Here is a 20266-nt window from a genome sequence, read left to right on the forward strand (position 1 = left end):
AATAGACAAAAATCTAGTACAGCGGCTCATTTGTGAATAATTACATAAAAAATACTGATGATTAAAAATGTCTAATAAAATACAAAATACCTTCTTAAAACACATAGCAAGCAAAAAATATCAACCCTAAAATATATAACAAACTGTAAAATATCATTAGAAAGATTTTTTAAAGAAATATTTATATGCATAAAAATAGTTTAAAAGAAAATTATTTATTTTGGAGGGCAGGGTTCTGCAATGCTACAGCACGTGCGACCATTATGCGATAAAACACGGTAATGGTCTCTTGACATCTGATTAAAGCTTTTGCTCCACATAATTTTCTAATGCGCAAGTACCTAAACCCTTGTGGGCTAGCATGTACTCCATGTGGAGGGAATCTGGCAGAACAAGGCATGGCCCCATATGGTGAGGGAAACGAATATGATGTTTCATTGTGACCCAGAGGCTTCAAAGATGGCTATGGGACTACCCATCCCAGCATCAGCACCACCCGCATCCGAGCTCACTATGGTTGAAACCACTGCTACCATGTGGAATTAGTGAGTTGGCCTAGGCGCGAAAGGCTATATATTCACATCCATGCACCCATTATGTGTTCCTATTGGCAATACTATTATTGAACACACACAAACCAACTCAATTTAAAAACAAGTTGGTGGGGTCGATGCTCTGCTTCTCTGAGTCGTTCTGGTGATGATGGGGTAGCAGAAGTATAGCTGAAAGAGATATTAAGTCTATGAACACAGTTCTGGAATGAAGAAGAAAATTGCCAATCTCCTTAGGTAGCTGAAAACTCCTAAGGTAAAGAAAGAGCTCACAGACGTCGGTGTAATAGTACCAGATTCAGTACCGTTGTCGTCTTGTGACACTAATGGACAGTCAAGATGACCGATGCAGTAGGAATCGAAAGATCGGCAGAACTCCCAAAGTCTGATGTCAATAGATCAGATGTTCCTGAATATTTAATAAAGCTGAAGATTAATCTAAGGGCACAGTTGTCGCAAATTTTTTTATCCTTCGCATGGGGCTTCGAGGACTCACACGAAAGATGTCTTGCTTCTTTCAATGGCCTTTTTACAATATAACTTATTTTTTTTCCAAATTATGTTAACAAACCAAGAACAGGTATGCTATGAGGAATCATAGAAGACAGAAATTATGAAACTTTGAACAAGAAAAACAATTTAATGAAATGTGTTCAATGCGTGAAGGCCATGAAAATGGAATACCGTATTTACTTGTGTATAGCGGGCCCTCATGTATAGCGCGCACCACGATTTTTGCAACAAATTCCAATGAAAAAATTTATAATTTTTTTCCCATAAATAAATTTTAATAACATTTTGTGGTACCTGTTAAGTAATTACTTATGAAACAAATGATTATTTACATTGATGTGTTGTGATGTGTCAGGAAAATACTTAAATAAAATACTCTTCCACCTGAAAGCGAAACTTTTGTGGCATACTGTACCATCTGAAACGACAAGGGCAAGCTAAGGCCCGAATTCAGAGTTGACCTTCGAAAGCGCATTCAACTCTCATTCATCTGGCAGACTCTCCACCTCTCATACTTCAAAAACGCCTTTCGAATGACTGCCAGCTGAAAGCTTGTTCCCATCCACTTTCAGTGTAGATCTGGCAACATAGCACAAAAATTTTCTTAGATCAAGTACTTGGAGTGTGTGTAGAAAAGCGCCCTATTTTATTTCGATTGTCTTTTGTTTGCTCTCCCGCTGAAAATAATATTTTGTTTGGATTGGACACGAGGTTAGGGTTACCAGACATACACTGATAATAAAAAAGGACGACATTCATCTCGCAAAAGGAGGACATTTCACTAAAAAGGAGGACAATATATATATTTTTTAAAAAAAGCCATGAATTAATTACAATGGAGTACAATATTTTACAATGTTTTTGCATTTAATACAGTTTCAGTATAAAGAATCAAACAAACTACGCATATACAGCATATTAAAAACACGTGCTTCTGCATGTGCTGCTACCTGTCAAGCTGTCATAGTACTACTTACTAGTGGGATGACTCTGCGGACAGCGCGCGCTTTGCCCAGAGTGTAACTGCAGGAATTATCTCACTTTATAAAAAAGCAGGACATTTTGGAGCATTAAGGAAAATCCGGCCGGACGCAAAATAATACATAAAAAGGAGGACATGTCCTTTTGTCCTTTTGCCGGACGTCTGGTAACCCTACACGAGGTTGAGAAATTTTCTTAAGATGGATACGTTGCCTAAAATTATAGTGTTTTCTCCAGATGAAAAAGCGATTATTTTTGATCTCGTTAGAAAGCACAAAACCGTAATCGAAAACAAAACAAAAAAACAGATGCAGTTTCTTACAGAGAAAAAAAATTGTGTTTCGAACTCTTGATTCCGACAAAAATCAAACAGGTCTGCTAAATTTCTTATATACCTTCGCGGAACTGGATTTTCATTTTTAAGATCATCAAAGAACTCAAAAACCTTGTCAATGTGATTTGGAAATTCATCCATATCGTCTGCCATCGCTACAAAACACGTGTCTGATGCACACTTTGCGGGCGAAACGATTTCTTTAAAAATGCATATTTAATTCCACAACATATTTTACATATCTGCCATATGACAAAAATGTTTTAAACAATTACAAACATACATGAACACGTTTTTATGTGGGAATTATATATTAAAACCATCAACTGCTCCGCCGATTTTCAACTGAACAGGCATTCGAATGAGCTTCAGACAACATTCACTTTCAAGTGGTTGGCTCTCCTTATCCAGCAGTCAACCAACCACTGAAACACGTCTCTGCCGAGCAGCTTCAATGGAAAAGCCTTTCGGTGTGTGGATAACCGTCGAAAGAGCTCTCTGAATTCGGCCCTAACTCTGCTGTGTAGACGGAAGATAATGAAGCGCTGTATCGTCACAACTGGTACGATGAGAGGGGGGGGAGGGAGGCAGGCAGGAACGGGACTATGACCATCAAGTAACCTTGACAGTTGACAGGACTAAACACCACCACTCCCATCACCGTTGCTAAGCTGGCGCGGAGAACTAAATGACTCACCTCGCGCGCTCTCGTGAGTGTGTGTGTGTGAGCGTGTGTTAGCGTGTGTGTACAAGAGACCAGGTTGTATGTGTGTGTGTGTGTGAGTGTGAAAGAGAGGCCTTGTTGCGTCACCCATCACCCGGCAGTTAAGGGCAAGCTTCAAGGTCGCGGTTGTGAATCATGGTCACCAGATAGTGCTGGGGTGGAGCTGAGAGAGACAGATCGCAGACAGAGATAAGACCGTGGCAGCGAGTGGGCCGAAGGGTGGAAGGGGGGCGCCGGCGGGATCACGTGTTCATCCGGTGTTTCCAACTTTGTGTCCCATTGAGGAGGTGCGTGCCTGGCTAGGGGCGGACCGTAGGCGAGCGACACTCACTCAGCAGAGCTTCAGCACTAGAAGCCCGGGACAGCCGGAATCTTCATTGGGCATTTTATAGAGTTGGATTTTGTTTTGGAGATGAATTCAGAAAAAAGACATTGATAACGTAATTTTTTTTTTTAGCTATAATCCTATAACCAATGGTCAGTTAAATTGGAGTCTATCTCATGTCACGTTCAAGGATGACGTACACTTACACGTCCCATAACATAAGCCCCGTCACTCTGGCGGGTTTTCCTACAAACATATTTCATTTTATAAACATTATTATTATTTTTTTAATTTTCTAACTTTTCATAATTAATGTATGCGAATGTTACGCTTTAGTGACCAGATGTTTGAAATATTATATATATATATATATATATATATATATATATATATATATATATATATATATATATATATATATAATTTTGAATCAAGTTATAGGGCAGGACTATTCTCGAAACATTAAACAATTTGTCTTATATGGAGAAATTTAACAGTAGTCTAAATGCGTTTCTTGAAATAAATTTATTTATTTATTTCGTAAGAAATAAAACACGATGTACATACATACATTTTAAAGTCTTGCTACGCGTTGACATGTACCGAAATGTAAAAAAAAAAGTACCTAATACATTGACGTATTAAAACTTGAGTTTATAAAAAAATTGCCAAGTGCAAGTACAATAGGCAAACCAAGAGCTCCGTATCGTTCATGGATGTTTGTTCTTAGCTTGCAAACATGTAAACTGAAGTAATCCGTTAATTATTTCTATAAAAAATCATTTATTATAATTAAATATTGTATTCCTTACACAAAAAAAAGTTTTTGGACTTTTACACAAAATTTCTTTGGAAATCAGTTGCCAAGAAATATTTCATAATATTACAAAAGAAAATATAGTAAATTTTTACAACACATTGCTATAGTTAGTTTTGAATTTACGGTTTGTGTTTTTGGAAACAAAGCTGGATATTTAATAACGCGCTTACAAATTTTGCAGTGTAATTTTAAATTTTGACTGACTTTTGTACAAGCATACATTTTTTAACCCTTGGGAAAAATAATAATATTCAGCAATTGGACTTCATAATGTTTTATTGTGCTTTTGTATGTTCACAGTTATTACTGGAAAGCTATTCAGAAAAAAGTTTACAATTATTTTTTAATATTAGTACCAGAACAACCCAAAGCATAAATGCCCGGACAAGATTATAATCCCAGATTAGCAGCGATACACTTGCTTTCGTGTAAATGTACAAATTTACAAATATCTGTAATTTTGTGTGCATGAATATTTAAGTTCGATTAACAACAAAATTACAGAGTACTGTCTCCTCTTTCCAGTATAAAAATATAGTTTAAAAAACTAAAGAAACATGCTTTTAAAGATTATCAAACTAAAAAGTTAAAAATAATTTTAAAATTTAATTTATGACAATAGTATATAAGCAATACTAGTATAAACGAGAAAAAAGCTTGAGGCGCTTTGTGCCATATTTTTTGTATATTATTAAATTTTAAAATTATTTTTAACTTTTTAGTTTGATAATCTTTAAAAGCATGTTTCTTTAGTTTTTTAAACTATATTTATTTTTAACTTTTTAGTTTGATATTCTTTAAAAGCATGTTTTTTTAGTTTTTTAAACTATATTTATGTATAATTATCATAGGGAAATGAGTTACCGACACTACCTATTACCATCTGAGATAACTATATGGAGTTGCAACGTCATAAAGAAATGGTAAAGTCTCTCCGAATCATTTACAGTTAGATGTATGGATATAATCTTAGAATTTACCGGGGGGGAAAAAAAAAAACAATTTTTTTTTTCGGCGTGGCCGGGAGTAGAACCCACGATCGCTGAATCCGAAAGCGAACGTCACAGAAGTCGCGCGCCTTAGACCGCTCGGCTAACGAACTAAATAAAATTGGTGGGACATTTTGCAGTCATAAGCTACTCACTCTTAGTCGAAAGAGTTACAGACGGACAGACAAACATACAGGTGAAGCTAATATAAAGCATGTAATAATAAAGCATGTAAAAATGAACAGTGTTTCAGTTATATATTGGCTATAACCACGGTAATGTAATGCTTGACGTGTTCTCAACTTCGCAGATGCAGTGTTTCTAACGAGCTATATAATATTTGAACATGGAAATTTTTATAGTTTGTCTTTTATGATCTACAAGCCAATGCGGACTGACAAATGGTCAGATCAGACTAAACAAGGTTGGTTACCAAATCTCAAACTGTTATACCTTTTACCTGAAACAGAGACGGAAAATTAACGAGAGACGTATCAAATCACAGGCAGTATTATCAGTCTGGATATGCTTATAAGTAGAGATACGTAAATTTCGCGTATTCATTTGGTCGCAAGCTAGTATGCAAACATTTATACTCTTCTACTGAGTTCATTATTGGGCGACAGTTATTTGGCTACCCCTCTGCGATGCCCAGCTAGGAGAGAAGAAAGCAAATCAGTTAGTGCTGATTAACTAGAATAAGAAATCAGCCAAAGGAAAAGCAAACATGGGTTGATCACATGTAAGACATTTAATTCTATCCTGAAGATTAATCCACGAAATTTTCGGGTCTCTACATAGAAGTAACGTGAAATCAGTACGTATGTACGAAGGTTCGCATTCACTTAGTTATTGTCTCAATTTCCTAGAAGTGGCTATCGAAACCTCATTTTATATAGGCCTATATATATATATATGTAATTTTCCATTACCAAGGAAATAATGATAAATCAGAATATATTTATACACACAGAGATTTCCAAGAGTAAAATTGTGTTTAATGCATGAAAAATAATTATATATCTCATTGAAATATAACTCTACTTTGAAAACAGTTTTTTTGTGAGGCTGAGTTCTCTCCAGGTAAATATATTTGTTATAGTAATAACCACGCATTATCGTTGTTATATGTTTTTCCATTCATTTCATTTAAGTGTAGGGCATTCTTAGTTCAAACTGATTTACGTTTTTAATATTCAATTGCTGCGAGAAAAATCTCATAATAATTAAAAATAAATGAAATCTTCCAGTCTTTAAATAAAGTTTTATCCACATATAACTTCACAACTAAATTATTACACAAAAATTAAAGTTGTTTGCATTGATTATCTTTCTTTATTATATTTTCAGCAAATTAATGCCAGCTGAGAGTGTGTCAAAATAATTACAAGAAAATTTTTATGTATTTGTAAAACATAAATACTGTTCCGTAAGTTTCAAAGCAGTACTATATTTTACAAATATTTTTCTTTATTGATGAGTAAATGCAGCGTTATGAGTTAATCTTTATGGAGGATCTTATCAGAGGTGGCTATGACAATGCTAAAAATATTGGTATTGTGAAAAATGTGCCTAAATCAGAATCAATACAATATTAGATAAAAGTTTCTTTAAAAAAATGTATTTACCTTCTTCTATAATGTTTAATGCCAATAATTGTACAACTATTGGTTACCGTGTATTAGTTATTACATTTACCAGTAATACAAATAATATTACGTAGAATTACCACTTCTTAAGTTGTTGCAAATTGTGAACCAGTGTTAAAGAAAACACGTTAGGTATGATAATCAGGTTTTTTATTTCATATTTTACAAAAATTCACAATAATAGTGACATTAACTCATTCAGTATAATATTTTAAAAAAAAATAGGAAAATGGGAAGAAAAACCACATCATTGATAGTAGAAACGCAATTTATATCAACATAGAGACCAAAACACACACACACACACACACACACACACACACACACACACACACACACACACACACACATACATACATACATACATACATACATACATATATATATATATATATTACTAGAACATTCATTTCAATAAATAAACCAATTTCAGTTTTTTACATCTTTATATACACAAAATAAACAACTATAATCAGTTCTTCGGAATTCATTGTAAACAATATTTTAAAAGATATGTCTGCACAAAACATATACTTAAGATAAAATTAGAATCTTATATACAACACATGAACAGGTACTTAAAAAAAATAATTTTTTTCCTCGTTTAACTTAATGATTTCCACGTTAGAACAAATATTAACACAACAGAATATTAAATGAAAAAATCGTCCAGAGTTTCAAAGAACAAAAATATCTTACTTCAATTATATTTACATTCATTTATCCCTTGTTTTTTCCGGCTCAGTTTTTGACATCTTGATTGCTGTTTGTCTGCCAAGCTTCTTTGAGCTTCCAAAATGTAATCTGGTTCTCTAATGGCTCTGCCTACGCTTTGATTTGGCGCCACTATCTCAGGCAGTAAACACATTCGATAAAATCTCGTCAGTTTCGGCAACATTTCTGTTTCCCATATGAGCTCATCTCTTTCTACTCTTTCTACGTGTAAACTCTGACGAACACCAGACATTACTATGAAGTAACAGTAATCGCGCTCTGTAATGTTTAAAGTCCCTTGCAGCTGATAAAAATAAGGGTGTGAACGTTTAAGAATTAAACTTCCGTCGTCATTCACACGTAGAAAAAAACTTTTTTTTCTTATTGCAGTTTCTTGGAGCCCTTGGTCAACTGCAGAAGGTACACACTTGATTTCAACAATCGCAGGGCTAGCACCCAAATATCCATATTTGAGATCCAAAAATAAACCACACTTCTGTACAACTAATCCGGTTTGTTCTTGAAACCTCTGAATGGCAATCTGCTCATTTCGACGACCGTATTCTATTGCCGGTGTCGAAAACGGGGGCTTGTAGAGTAACTGTTTAACGAGTTTTGAACAGGACGTAGATTCTTTCCGGCGACAAACAACGCCGAAATTACTTGCTGTTAACCGCACACGTCTCATTTTGTGCCATAGCTCACAATCAGCTTGCATTTTTGTTTGTTCCACAATATTATTTCTCTCTTCCAAAGTGACTTGCAGTGATGCGATGTAACTTTCACACTTACTGAACAGTTCGTTTTCAGGAAGATCACTTACTTGTCCGTCAGTAACTTGCTCTGATGAGGGTCCATAGTCAGCATCTGGTTTTGTAGAGTGGAGTTCACGCCGTTTTCGTTTCAACTGACTATCTTCTTGGTAAGCCAGTTTACGCCGAGTTATGCCATGACGGATCTTTTTGTGGATGACCTTCTTGTGTGTTAAACCAGGACTCTTACCTGACATTTTTTTGAAAGGGCTCTTCTCCCAAGCTAAACCTTTCTGGAATCTTAGTCCTGCCATGTAACATCGACGCTGAAAAGAGCCTCTCTGTGTGTAATTAATTCTTTTGCCCCCACTAAATTTGGCAACTAGGCTCATATAGAATTCTGCCGAATTACTTGTTTTGTTTTCCTTGAGCCGTTGAGCCTTTGCGACGAGTCTCTCCACTAGACTTTGTATTTGTTCAAAAAGGCCATTCGCGCGAAGAACTGGTACAATATTATTTGTTTCACTTTTGCTGCAAAAGTATTCTCGGCATTTGGAATGATCACCAAAAACATGAAAGGGCCCATTCCGTAAGTCCTTCACGAGTTCATCCACAACTTCCTTTTTTTCCCCACAGTGTCGAATTGCGCCCCTTGCTGCGGCTGTAAGGCGAGGAATTACAGGTTTCAGCAGCTTCCTTGCTTCCGACGAAAAAGTCTTGTCTGCTGCGAGGGTATGCAAATGACCGGTGTAGTTTCTGACACAGTGATTAGCACTCAATTTTAAAGACACTACGTCCATAAGGAACTTTTTCCATGATCCTAGCGTATACACTTGAGTCGCCATCTCCAACGAAATACTTGTATTTTAATCCATGCATTTCAAAACTTTGGCAGAATCCTTCAACAATTACATCTTGTTCCATAGCTGTTGATGGTCTTGTTTTGCCCCAATTTTTATAACACAAGTGTTGTTTCGCTTCCTTCTGTTCTGTAATGGCTCGTTCACAAATACAACAGTACTTATTCCTGACGCCCATAAAGAGAAGTTTTCCCGTATGTTGGCCTATTATAACTGCCTGAAAAAAAATTACAGATCTATTAACATTCATTTATATTGGACTAAATACGTTTAAGGATGCTCTAGCTTTAGTAATGTATAAAGATCACAGATGTTAAATATATATATATATATATATATATATATATATATATATATATATATATATATATATATATATATATATATATATATATTGATATCACCACAATAAACTAGAAGACCTGTTTTTAATTTATGTTGCTTTAGGACACGTAAGTTCTCCAGTTACTGTTTTCTGTTATATAATTATTACAAAAGAAATTTTTAATTTTGAATTATAAATATTTTTAAAAACGAACGAAAGTTTTGTACTCCAAGACAAGATAAACTCAAAAAAATATGTGTTACCTAACTTATGCATATTACTGTTTGTTTGTTTTTACATCAGTGGCCTAGGAATTTAATTTCTTCAGGCATAATCAGTAGAAAAAAATATGTCACTCGTAAGACGATTTTTTTTACACGGTGCACATTGTTGTTAATAGTTTTTAATTGTTCATTCAAATAAATCTTCGCACAAAACCTGAAAGCAAATATATATTTCGTAAGACAAACTTTGGAATCATATCCAGGTGGCCTTTTTAGTTATAAGTATTTTTTAATAGCCAGTGTGTTTAAAAACAGCGATGCAGTTGTATTGATGGAAATAACTTTAATTTATGTTAGTGGTTTTATTTATTTATAGACGTAAACGTTCCTAGGACCTGGCTCAAGTCTTCTACTCACAAAAATAGGCAGTACAATAAATTACCAAATTCAGCCTTTTGTTGAGTGTTGATCTCCAATAGTGCTCCAGTTTTTTTGTGTCAATTCTAGCTCACGAAAGAATTCTTTTTGGGATTGAAAATGAACTCCAATGGTGCAACCAGCCAATGTCATATTGAAGCAGTTTTGAAAGTATCACTGGAGCACTTGGCTTAATAAGAATAAATAACTGCTACCTATGTAATAGTAATACCTTTGCGTCTTTCCTGCAAATGTGTTTTTTTAGGGCGTGTGTTTATGCAAACACATTTTACGCATTAAAATTGTTTAACTTTATGTAGCAAAGCATACTTGAAGTATTTATATATTTTTTATTTCATCAACATATTCTTTAAATGAAGCATTCATTTTTTTTACTATTTATAATTAATTTGATGGAATATTATTTTGAAGAATTATCATTTTTATAATCAATCTAAATCGATTTTTTTCATAAAGCTTCATGTAGATTAACCAAGCAGGCAATAAATCAATTAATAACGATCTACATAGGGAGGAATATCATCACAAGGTATTATGGTGCTTGGGACATTGATTATGAAATTAGCAATTCACGTATATTTTACTTGACACAGTAGTCGAACAGTTTCGTCAGACGTATTACTTTTTAATAAAATAATGGGTGATTGTTATTTTACAAGGAAATAACATCCCTGCCTTATGATGGGAGCCTTAGTGGGGGAACACTTGCATACTAATTCTTACGTTTATGCTCAATGTGGAAACAAACTAGGTCGGTATGGTAATGTTTCTTTTGAGAATTCAAAACGTTAATCGTGATAAAATTACTTTCCACACTATGTAGGTTATTTTAGATATTTGCAAAAAAAATGTTTATTTCGTTTACAGCTTACCACCCCAGATGCGGAGTTGTAGTTGTGTCCATAGCTACGCTTGGCCCATCCGCCATCCACGGTCACAGTAATGAAGGGGATTCCGTCATCATCGATGTCACCATTTCGAATAGCTTGTTCTCTTTCTTCCTTGCCCGCTTCTTTCATGCTCGAGTACAAGTCAGCTTCCAGTATCTAGAAACATTTTGTAAAATTAATTCTAATGAATTGAATTAAAAAATATTGTTTACATACAAGACTACATTTTTAATCTCCTGCCCAAGCCAATGGGTTGCATCAGCGTTTACAATTGCAATATTTTCCACATAATAATGGTAAACAGATACGTAAGAAAGAACTTTACCTTTTCTATGAGGCATTCTTCCTTGAGAAATGTGTTTTGACTCATGGAAGGAACATTCAACACACTTAATGTGTTCTCAAACTGAGAGAAACCAACTCCTGATGACAAGGCTGCCCAAGCACCTGACGTGTTTATAATACTGCTTCGAGATCTTACATTTTGTATTTCATATTCCCTGTGGCACATATCGCATTCGAGGACCCATTTGCAGTGCAGGCCACTTCGAATTTCTTTTTTAAATCGAATAGTGCCAGCCGTGCATTTTCTTGTGTGACTGCTCTGTATTTGTAGTATAACCGGAATTACGAATCCGGGGGTGAATATGCGATTTCCTGTCAGTTCATCCCATGAAGTAGACTCCTTGACAGTTTCAACTGCCAATGGTGGCAAATCATCTTCTCTTTCTGGTAATACGTCATTAGTGTCTGCCCTGAAAAAAAAAGAAAAGAAAAATTAAACCTACTCTCTAAACCAAACTACAATTTGATAGTTACAAAATAAAACATTTATAAATTAGTATGGACTTAAAGTAGGCGGATGTTTTCTGGGCTTTAGCCGCACATTAATGTCATTATAATTTTTGACATTCCAATACTTATTTCTTAGTCATTTCGCTAGCGGTAGATTTCTTTAAGGTCTGTGAAACATTTAGTATTTTAGTTTTATATCATTGCCTACATCCATTTTGGGGATCGAATACCAAAACTTAAAAATGCCGTTACGGAATCCATATGATCTTGTAAGTAGGTAGTTGCGTAAGAGTACTCATAAAATGATAATATTTTTTAAAAAATTATTTTACAAAAATTTTAAATTTTACTTCAAGATGGTAATCAAAATTAATTACCTACATAAGTGGTTTTGTCACAGAAATAACATTCCTAAATATACTAACTTGTGCACCTGTTAGATTTCAGACATGCAATTATAACATGAAATTAATAATATCCATTTATAATACCATTCATTACTATTAAATAAAACTAAACGTAAATTATATGTTTTTTCAGTCACATTACAGCAAATATAAGACGTGTGTATAATCACAATGGCAGTCCATCAGTGAGTGGGAAAAGGCGTCACCGAAACTCAGAAAAACTAATTTAGTACTACTTTTAAGGTAAATATATTTTATATTAAGTGAGAAATTTTAATGAAATGTTTGTTTTACATAGACGGCTAAAATAATTTACACAGGGTAAAATTAAAAAATGAAATAATATAAAGCATATTACAGAAATAATCCCGATAAATTTTCTCAGTTTCTGTTTTATAATCTGTTGTCGCTGACAATAAGTGCCAGCACGTGAAATTGACAGTAAAGATTAATTATAGACATAAAATTGCATCCTAATAAAAATGGTATTTATAGCTGCATATAAAAATCAAAATTGTCCCGCATGCATCTGCACTTTTACGATTAACATTGTCACTAGCAAACAAGTGTATGTATCATTAATAAATTTTCAAACTATAGGCCTATATAAATTATTTTTAAGCATAAAAGGAAACCTTAAATCCGCTTCAGATGTGTTCAGAGAAAAAATATATATATTATAAACTCTTACAAAAATTAATAATTAAATTCCTGGATAGTATGTTTTCAATATTATTTTTAAACATTATATGTAGGTCACACATAAATGTTTCATAAACGTGTATGTTTAATAATATGTATAACACTCAGTGTACATACCTTTTTCGATTTTTAGCAGTACGCGCCAGAAGCATTTTCCTTTTTGCGGATTTACTTCGCTTTGATAATTGTAGCCGTTTCTTGAGACATTTTGTGCTGCCCATAATCGCACATTTGTTGTAAACAACACACTGTGTACCAAGCCTTGATAAACTTGGTTGAATAAGTGACACGTCCTCGAGCGTTACGAACACTAATCCTACCCGGCTGCACAAGAGAGAATGAGTGACCTGGGTGAGACGCTGGCGCCACTTCCCCTCGTGCTCGGAAGCCGAGGGCGCGGCTGGCCACAGACCTCGGCGCCATCAACTTTTTTTTCTTAAAAAATTTCAAATTGACAGAATATGAGTGTCGCTAGATGTGTTTATCTACTCATCTTTACCAAAAATATCACAGAAGTTTGAAGAAAACAATCATAATGCGATCGTTTGTGGGTCTTCAGAAACATTTGCATTTTCGGGAGAAGCCTAGACCTAAAGATAGCAAAAGCTATTGTGTTATTTTTAAAACTCACTATTAAAATAAAATTTTAACAAATATATGTACACATTCAGATAGGACTTTGAGATTTCTGTCACAAGAAATGTGAAGTTAAAAAGTTTAATAAACATTTGGTTTGGAAATGATTGTTTCTATGAAGCGTCGGTGTGCGAAACAGTGTGACATAAATCCTTCTAAATTAAATACTAAAAAACGACCACATAAAAAGCTATTTAAGGTAATGTTCATATTTAATTTGTGAAGACGAACTGCGCGAGCACAATTTATACTATTTTTAATACATGACCATCATGGTATCAGTTTTTGTTTTTATTTTCTGTCCTGTAAAGAGTTAAACACTAAACACTGAAGTTAATGCAGAACTGTCAGTACCTCGCGCACAAGGCGTGACAGATGATTAGCTCGTGTCCGTCTCCCTGGCTCACAGTCGCGAGGGGTGGGTGACCTTCCAGGAAGGAGCTGGCAACACGGCAGCCTGTCTCCGCCACCTCGCACGTCATCCTCTCACCCCTGCTACCCCTCGCCCACAACCATGTGCTAGATCCTCGCGGCCTCAATGTTTCCATTACAAATAACCATCCTGTGACTTGGTTTTTAGAGATAGAGTATCAGCCCCGCTGACTTTTTTAAAGAATTCAACTCAGTCAAGGTTTCAGTACAGCTGTTTAAGCAATTAAATGAATAGCCTGAAAACTATGATACTTTGAATATTATATCACATGATATCACCATCTTGAAATAAAAAATTAAAACTTTTGAAGATATAGCGCTGATAAGGTCTTCAAAATCTACAACATGGTTTTTGTTTGACGCCGTTATCACAAAAATTGTGGAAATCGCGCGGGAATTTGTTTTGCATGTAAATGCCTATCCCGCGGCCGGAGTGAATTTGGTTGAAGCCCGGCCTTAACGTCTACCACCCCTCCTCCCCGTCCACCTCCCTCAACTTTTTTTCCGTGTATAGCGCTCATCCTTGATTTTTTTTCCTTTACTGAGGGAAAAAAGGGCGCGCTATGGACGAGTATATATGGTATTTAACCAGAGAAATATGTAATTGAAACTCTAAATCATAATCATACTATGGTAGCGACTTTATAAAGAATGAGATTTCCTATACACTTGCTCTCATAATCATACAAGCATTTAATATCAGAATTAACTCAAATCAAACAGAATATTTTATAAACAATTATGAAAATAAAAAATTTATATTGTAAACAGGCAGACTGTTAACATAGGTAATGTCTAAATTTTACTTTATATCTCAAAAATTGTGCTTTGTAGAGTAAAAAATGTTTGAGCTAAAAGTTTTATCTGACAGGGTTTTAATGATTTTCTGTTCCCATATATATATATCCCATATATATATATATATATATATATATATATATATATATATATATATATATATATATATATATATATATATGGGATATAAATGTGTGTGTGTGTGATGAAAATAACATGAATAATATGAGCTAGCTTCGGAAAATGTACCTAAAAATATGTTAAGTTTGTATGAAAAAAAAAAGGTTCAGTCAAGCTTTATTTTTGTATGTTACAGTATTTCATTTTAACTATTACCTAGTATTAGAGGTGGGACGATACCACACTTTCGATACTCGATTCTGTATTATTTTTCAGTTCAATACTTTCCATACTTTCGATACTCCAGGGAAAAATATTTTCCCATTAAGTAACAATTATTACAAATAACATAAATTATTTTTAAACTATATAAATTCCCTCTTTATTACAAAAATACAAATGAGAACTTTGAGAAGCAAATAAGAAATTTAGTAGTATTGTAATGAGAATACTTTAAATTTATAGTAGATTTAACAGTTAACCTTTACGATAGGCCTATTGCTATCATGTTATAGCTCAATAAAAATCACAGATTTTTGTTTAGAAACACAAGCATTCGAACTCGTTCAGGGTCAAGTCTACTTCTTTTCTTGTCAACAACAAGCCCAGCGGTACTGAACAGCCGTTCAGACTCAACATTAGCAGGTGGAATACAAAGGTACTTCCTTGCTAACTGGCGTAGGCGAGGAAACGCATATTGAGTTTTCCAGTAAGCAAATATGTTGGTTCTGGGCGGCAACAGTGGGCCCTGCAGATACACTTCAACTTCATTATCTGCTGACTGTCCAATGTTGGTGACTGACAGAGCAGACTGCGAAATGACTTCTGAATAGAAAGTCCATATTCCATGTCCCCCGTCATGCGTTGTTGCTCCAACTTTTTCTTTTTCCTAATAACATAGTAGTTACAAGTTGGCAGTACAATGGTTGGCAGTAAAGTTAGAGAAAAATGCATAAACAAAGTTAAAATACTTACAGTAACATTATATGTCATGTCCAGTTCTTAAAAAGCATTAATCAAAATTATTTTAGCATTTTCATATACTTCAGGTGTTCTAAAAACAAAACCTTTAATTTTTGGATCCAACAAAGTAGCTAGGCAATATAAAGGTTCTGTCTCATAGCTTTCACACTTCATTTTCAAATGAGTAAGTAGTTCACTCTTCAAATTTTGATCAATGGTAATGTTTGAAGGTTTTTCAAGCTCATGCCATGTACTTGTGACAATGGGCAACACTTCTGATAAAGTCACATCACTTCTGCTTAGAGTGAATGTAGCTTTATCAAAAATCTTGAGAAGACCCACTACATGTTGCATTAACCCCCATTGATGTGCTGTGAACTGAACAGGCAGCTGATGCTCAGTGTCTACCAATATCACAGCTTGCTTCTGCTCCACAAGACGCTCCATCATGTGTAGGGTGTAGTTCCAGCGAGTAGGCTCATCTTGAATCATTCTGTTGGGCCTTTTTCAAAAGTTTGCATGCTGAATGTTTAAATTGACCAACTACACGTCTACAGTTTGCAGTCAAATGAGATACTGATTTTGAACTCAAGATACTCTTATTCACAATTAGCTGAAGCGTGTGGGCCAAACATGGTATGTGTTCAAACTGTGATTCTTCAAGTGCTTTCACAATGTTCCATCCATTGTCACGCACAACTGCCACTAATTTTGCTTCTGCAAGATTCCAATCAGCAAAAGTTTGCAGCATTAGATTTCTAATATTTTCACCAGTGTGTGATTGTTCTGGGCAAGGAATCACTTCCAAACACAAGTGTATAAGTTCAAATTCACTGTTTAGAAAATGAACAGTGATGCTAAGGTAGTCGTCATTTGCTGTAGAAGACCAAAGATCTGTAGTTACACTCACAAACTCAATGTTTTCTATCTGTATTTTTACCTTTGTTTTGCATTCTTGGTACAAATTGGGTATCACATTTGCTGAAATGTGTTTCCTCGAAGGTAACTGGTAACGAGGTTCAAGGTGATGCAACAATTGTGTGAAACCTCTGTTTTCAACAACACTAAAGGGCTGGTTGTCTAGACAAATCATTTCAGCAATTTTTTTGGTTATGGCTTTGCTTCGTGAATCACCTGGTCGAAATGTTGATTTCTTATCAATGTAACTTGCTAAAGTTACCTGTTTGCTGGCTGGTTTCGGTAGGCATTCACAGAGGCAGAGCTGCATGGTCCAACATCGGCAATTTCATGTTCAATGGGCACAGTCTCATTTTGATTTTCAACTGCATTTGAAACTTCTGTTGTATTTGGTACAGCAAGCTTGAGTCGTTTACTGTTTGCTTAGGCAATTTCAAATTTGTGCTTGCTGTCCAAGTGTTTCTTCAAATTGCTAGTGTTAAACAAACGTTACCCTCGTGAATATTATTTCTTACAAAAAATACACACAGCTCTTGTTTTGTCATTGCTGTCTATAAACAAGTACTTTCAAACATCTGACATCTTACTGCAACAACTTTTAGCATGTTTTTAAACACTTGACCAAGAAGACTACATATTTTCAAACTGCGAACAACTTTAAAGACTTGAGTATAAAAATCAATATAAAAAATAGAAGCAAAATACAAACTATCTTCAAGAGAGTTAGCCCTTTATTTTCCAGTACACTTTTTTTTTTTCCCGGGAACAAATGAAAATCAAGATAGCGCTCTCTTAAATAAAATTGCCGCAAACAATGATAGTTTGCGCTGGTGGCGCCAATTTACGTCACTATACGACCGCGGCAATTGAAAACATTCATAATATTGATACAAATCTCTGGTACTTATCATACACGAGAGACGAGACACGTGCTTACTCTATGATGTTGACTGTTATTACTAGGCGTGTTATTGTTACTATTGCGACGGATTGCGAGTGGAGTCAATTAATGTGAAATTTAAGTGCTCAATATTTCTACTAATTTTTTTTCAAATTTCCTGTGAATTCAATGTCAGAAGTGTTACGTACGAAAAACATAACTTCTTGAACACGAAACAAAAACAACTTAACCTTTACCGTTTGTTTACTATTGGCAAGTTGCAGTAACGACTTACAGTATATAATTATAATTTATTCTGATGTAAGCCTATTGCCTATTGGTTATCATAATTACGGCTAATAAGCTGTTCTAGTAGTTGTATTTTGTACAATGGCGACTCAAGACTTAATTCAATACAAATGAACAAGCATTTCGGTATCAAAAAAATGTATCGAACTTACAATTTCGATACTCAATACTTTGCGATACCGTCAAGTATCGAAGGTATCGAGGTATCAAAGTATCGAAAATCCCATCACTACCTAGTATTAATTTGGTTTTCTACACCAGTTTGTAATAAAGTATTTGGTGTATATTTTTATCTTATACTTAAGAAGATGCATTATTTGAAATTTTCAACAAGGAATTTTATTAAAATACTGTCCATCTTATTAAAATTCATTAAACAGTCAAAACAATAAAGTTTTCCTTGTGTCATTGTGAATGTTGGTTCATGTCATCCACCACAGATGGCAGCATTGTGGTTGTTACACATTTCCGTTCCTTTATTTCCATTGTATTCACAAAATTATTCCCACTAAATACTGTATCGAGAGCTAAGATGTTACACATAAAAAATTTAATTTAAGTTGTCATAATTTATTTCGCAGACAGTGCCGCTTAGTTACCCTTGTCATCAAAATGTAGGTGATCTCAACTGTGCCTTCTTGTGAAGCGTGTGCTTGTGTACCGACAGGTTCGTGGTGGTGTGTGGGGATGGAGAGTACATCATCTACACAGCAATGGCATTGCGCAACAAGGCCTACGGCTCAGCCCAGGAGTTCGTGTGGGCCCAGGACTCCTCAGAGTACGCAACACGCGAGGGCAGCTCCACCGTCAAGGTCTACAAGAACTTCAAGGAGAGGAAGTCCTTCAAGCCTGAGTTTGGAGCGGAGGGTGAGTCGCAGGAACTGCTAGCAGGGCATCTGCTTGGTCATTAACATACTTTAGGTCTCCAAAAAAGTCATATTTTTACTTTAAGTCCCCAAAAAGTGATGTTTTTATCACTAAAATTAGTATAGTGTGAACTGTTCGAAAAGTCGAGTCCAGTCGCATATTGCAACTCGACTCGACTCATTGCAATTTTAAGTGTTTGAAAAAATCAAGTTTTTAGGTTAGGCCTAACACAGGAATTGTTTTAATTCCATTTGAAATTAAAATAGTATTTCTACGGTCAGAAGCATAATTGAAAAAGTTTTAGGCTATTTTAAAACACGCAAATTAAAATAACTGCAGTCATTTTTGTTTACCAACACAATCTTATCACTTGTAATTCGAAAACACGCACCTGTACAAAGTACAAAAAAAAGCAGTCGCGTTTCTCATCCCGAACGGCCTGTTTATAAACGTAAGACGGGTGTTAATGAACAGTGTTGATTAAAATTAGTGTTGGGCCTATTCCTAAAATATACTGATTCCGATTCCTTAATTTTGTTATCTGACAATGTTCAACAGAGTAATATACTCAGAAAAAAGGTTGTTTATGATTTTAAAAATGTAATTGCGTTGTGTTTAATTTTCTGTGCAGAAATTAACATTATATACAGCTTATATAATGTTAAAAAGCATGTTCATTACCATCAAGTTACGCTACCTTGAATTTCTAGCACAATTTGGCCTTCTAACCTTGCATATATTTAGACGAAACACGTGTTCAAACACTGCCAATAATCAAAGATGTCTTATGACATAAATTGTAAATAATGTTATAACTTAACCAACTTTAGATACCTTACATTATCAACTCAATTAATTTATTGTAAAAAAAGAGGGTTTGTATGGTTAGGTTAATAATTTTATTTTCTAGCACAACTAAATAATGATCCAAATAAAATGACAATATAATCTCGTTTTTACATATTTCAAGGGACCAGGATGAAAAAAAATAAAAAGAGGGAAATGTAAAAATAAAACTTTATTATCTCATTATGATGGAAACAAATATGCACCACACTAAAATAAAATGTCAGAGATGCTTACTTTTGAATATATTAACTAGAACTTAATTATATTAGTGAAAAGAAAAAATCCATCCAGTCTTGCAGTTCTTCACAACCATAAAGAGAAAATAAATTTTTTGTTCTTGAGTAAGAAAGATCTGTGCATGTTTAAGCATCTCAAAATTTCCACATTTTATGGTGAGATTTTCTTACACAAAATATTTTAACTCTTCAAATAATTGCGTGTTAACATTTAATTCATTTCATAAATTTATCGGAAAAAATTCTGTTAAACTAACACAACTAC

The 20266-nt window shown here is 34.5% G+C and overlaps 1 protein-coding gene across 2 annotated transcripts in view; it reads left to right on the forward strand.

Moving 5' to 3' along the window:
* Positions 1-20266, forward strand: part of LOC134527517 (coatomer subunit beta') — a 163301-nt gene that overhangs the window by 40899 nt on the left and 102136 nt on the right. For both annotated transcript variants that reach the window (XM_063360253.1, XM_063360252.1), the window contains exon 8: positions 18717-18916. In XM_063360253.1, the coding sequence (XP_063216323.1) occupies positions 18717-18916 (200 nt within the window). The remainder of the gene's footprint in view (positions 1-18716; positions 18917-20266) is intronic.

The sequence above is a fragment of the Bacillus rossius genome, chromosome 1, assembly GCF_032445375.1.
Source record: "Bacillus rossius redtenbacheri isolate Brsri chromosome 1, Brsri_v3, whole genome shotgun sequence".
Lineage (NCBI taxonomy): Eukaryota > Metazoa > Arthropoda > Insecta > Phasmatodea > Bacillidae > Bacillus > Bacillus rossius.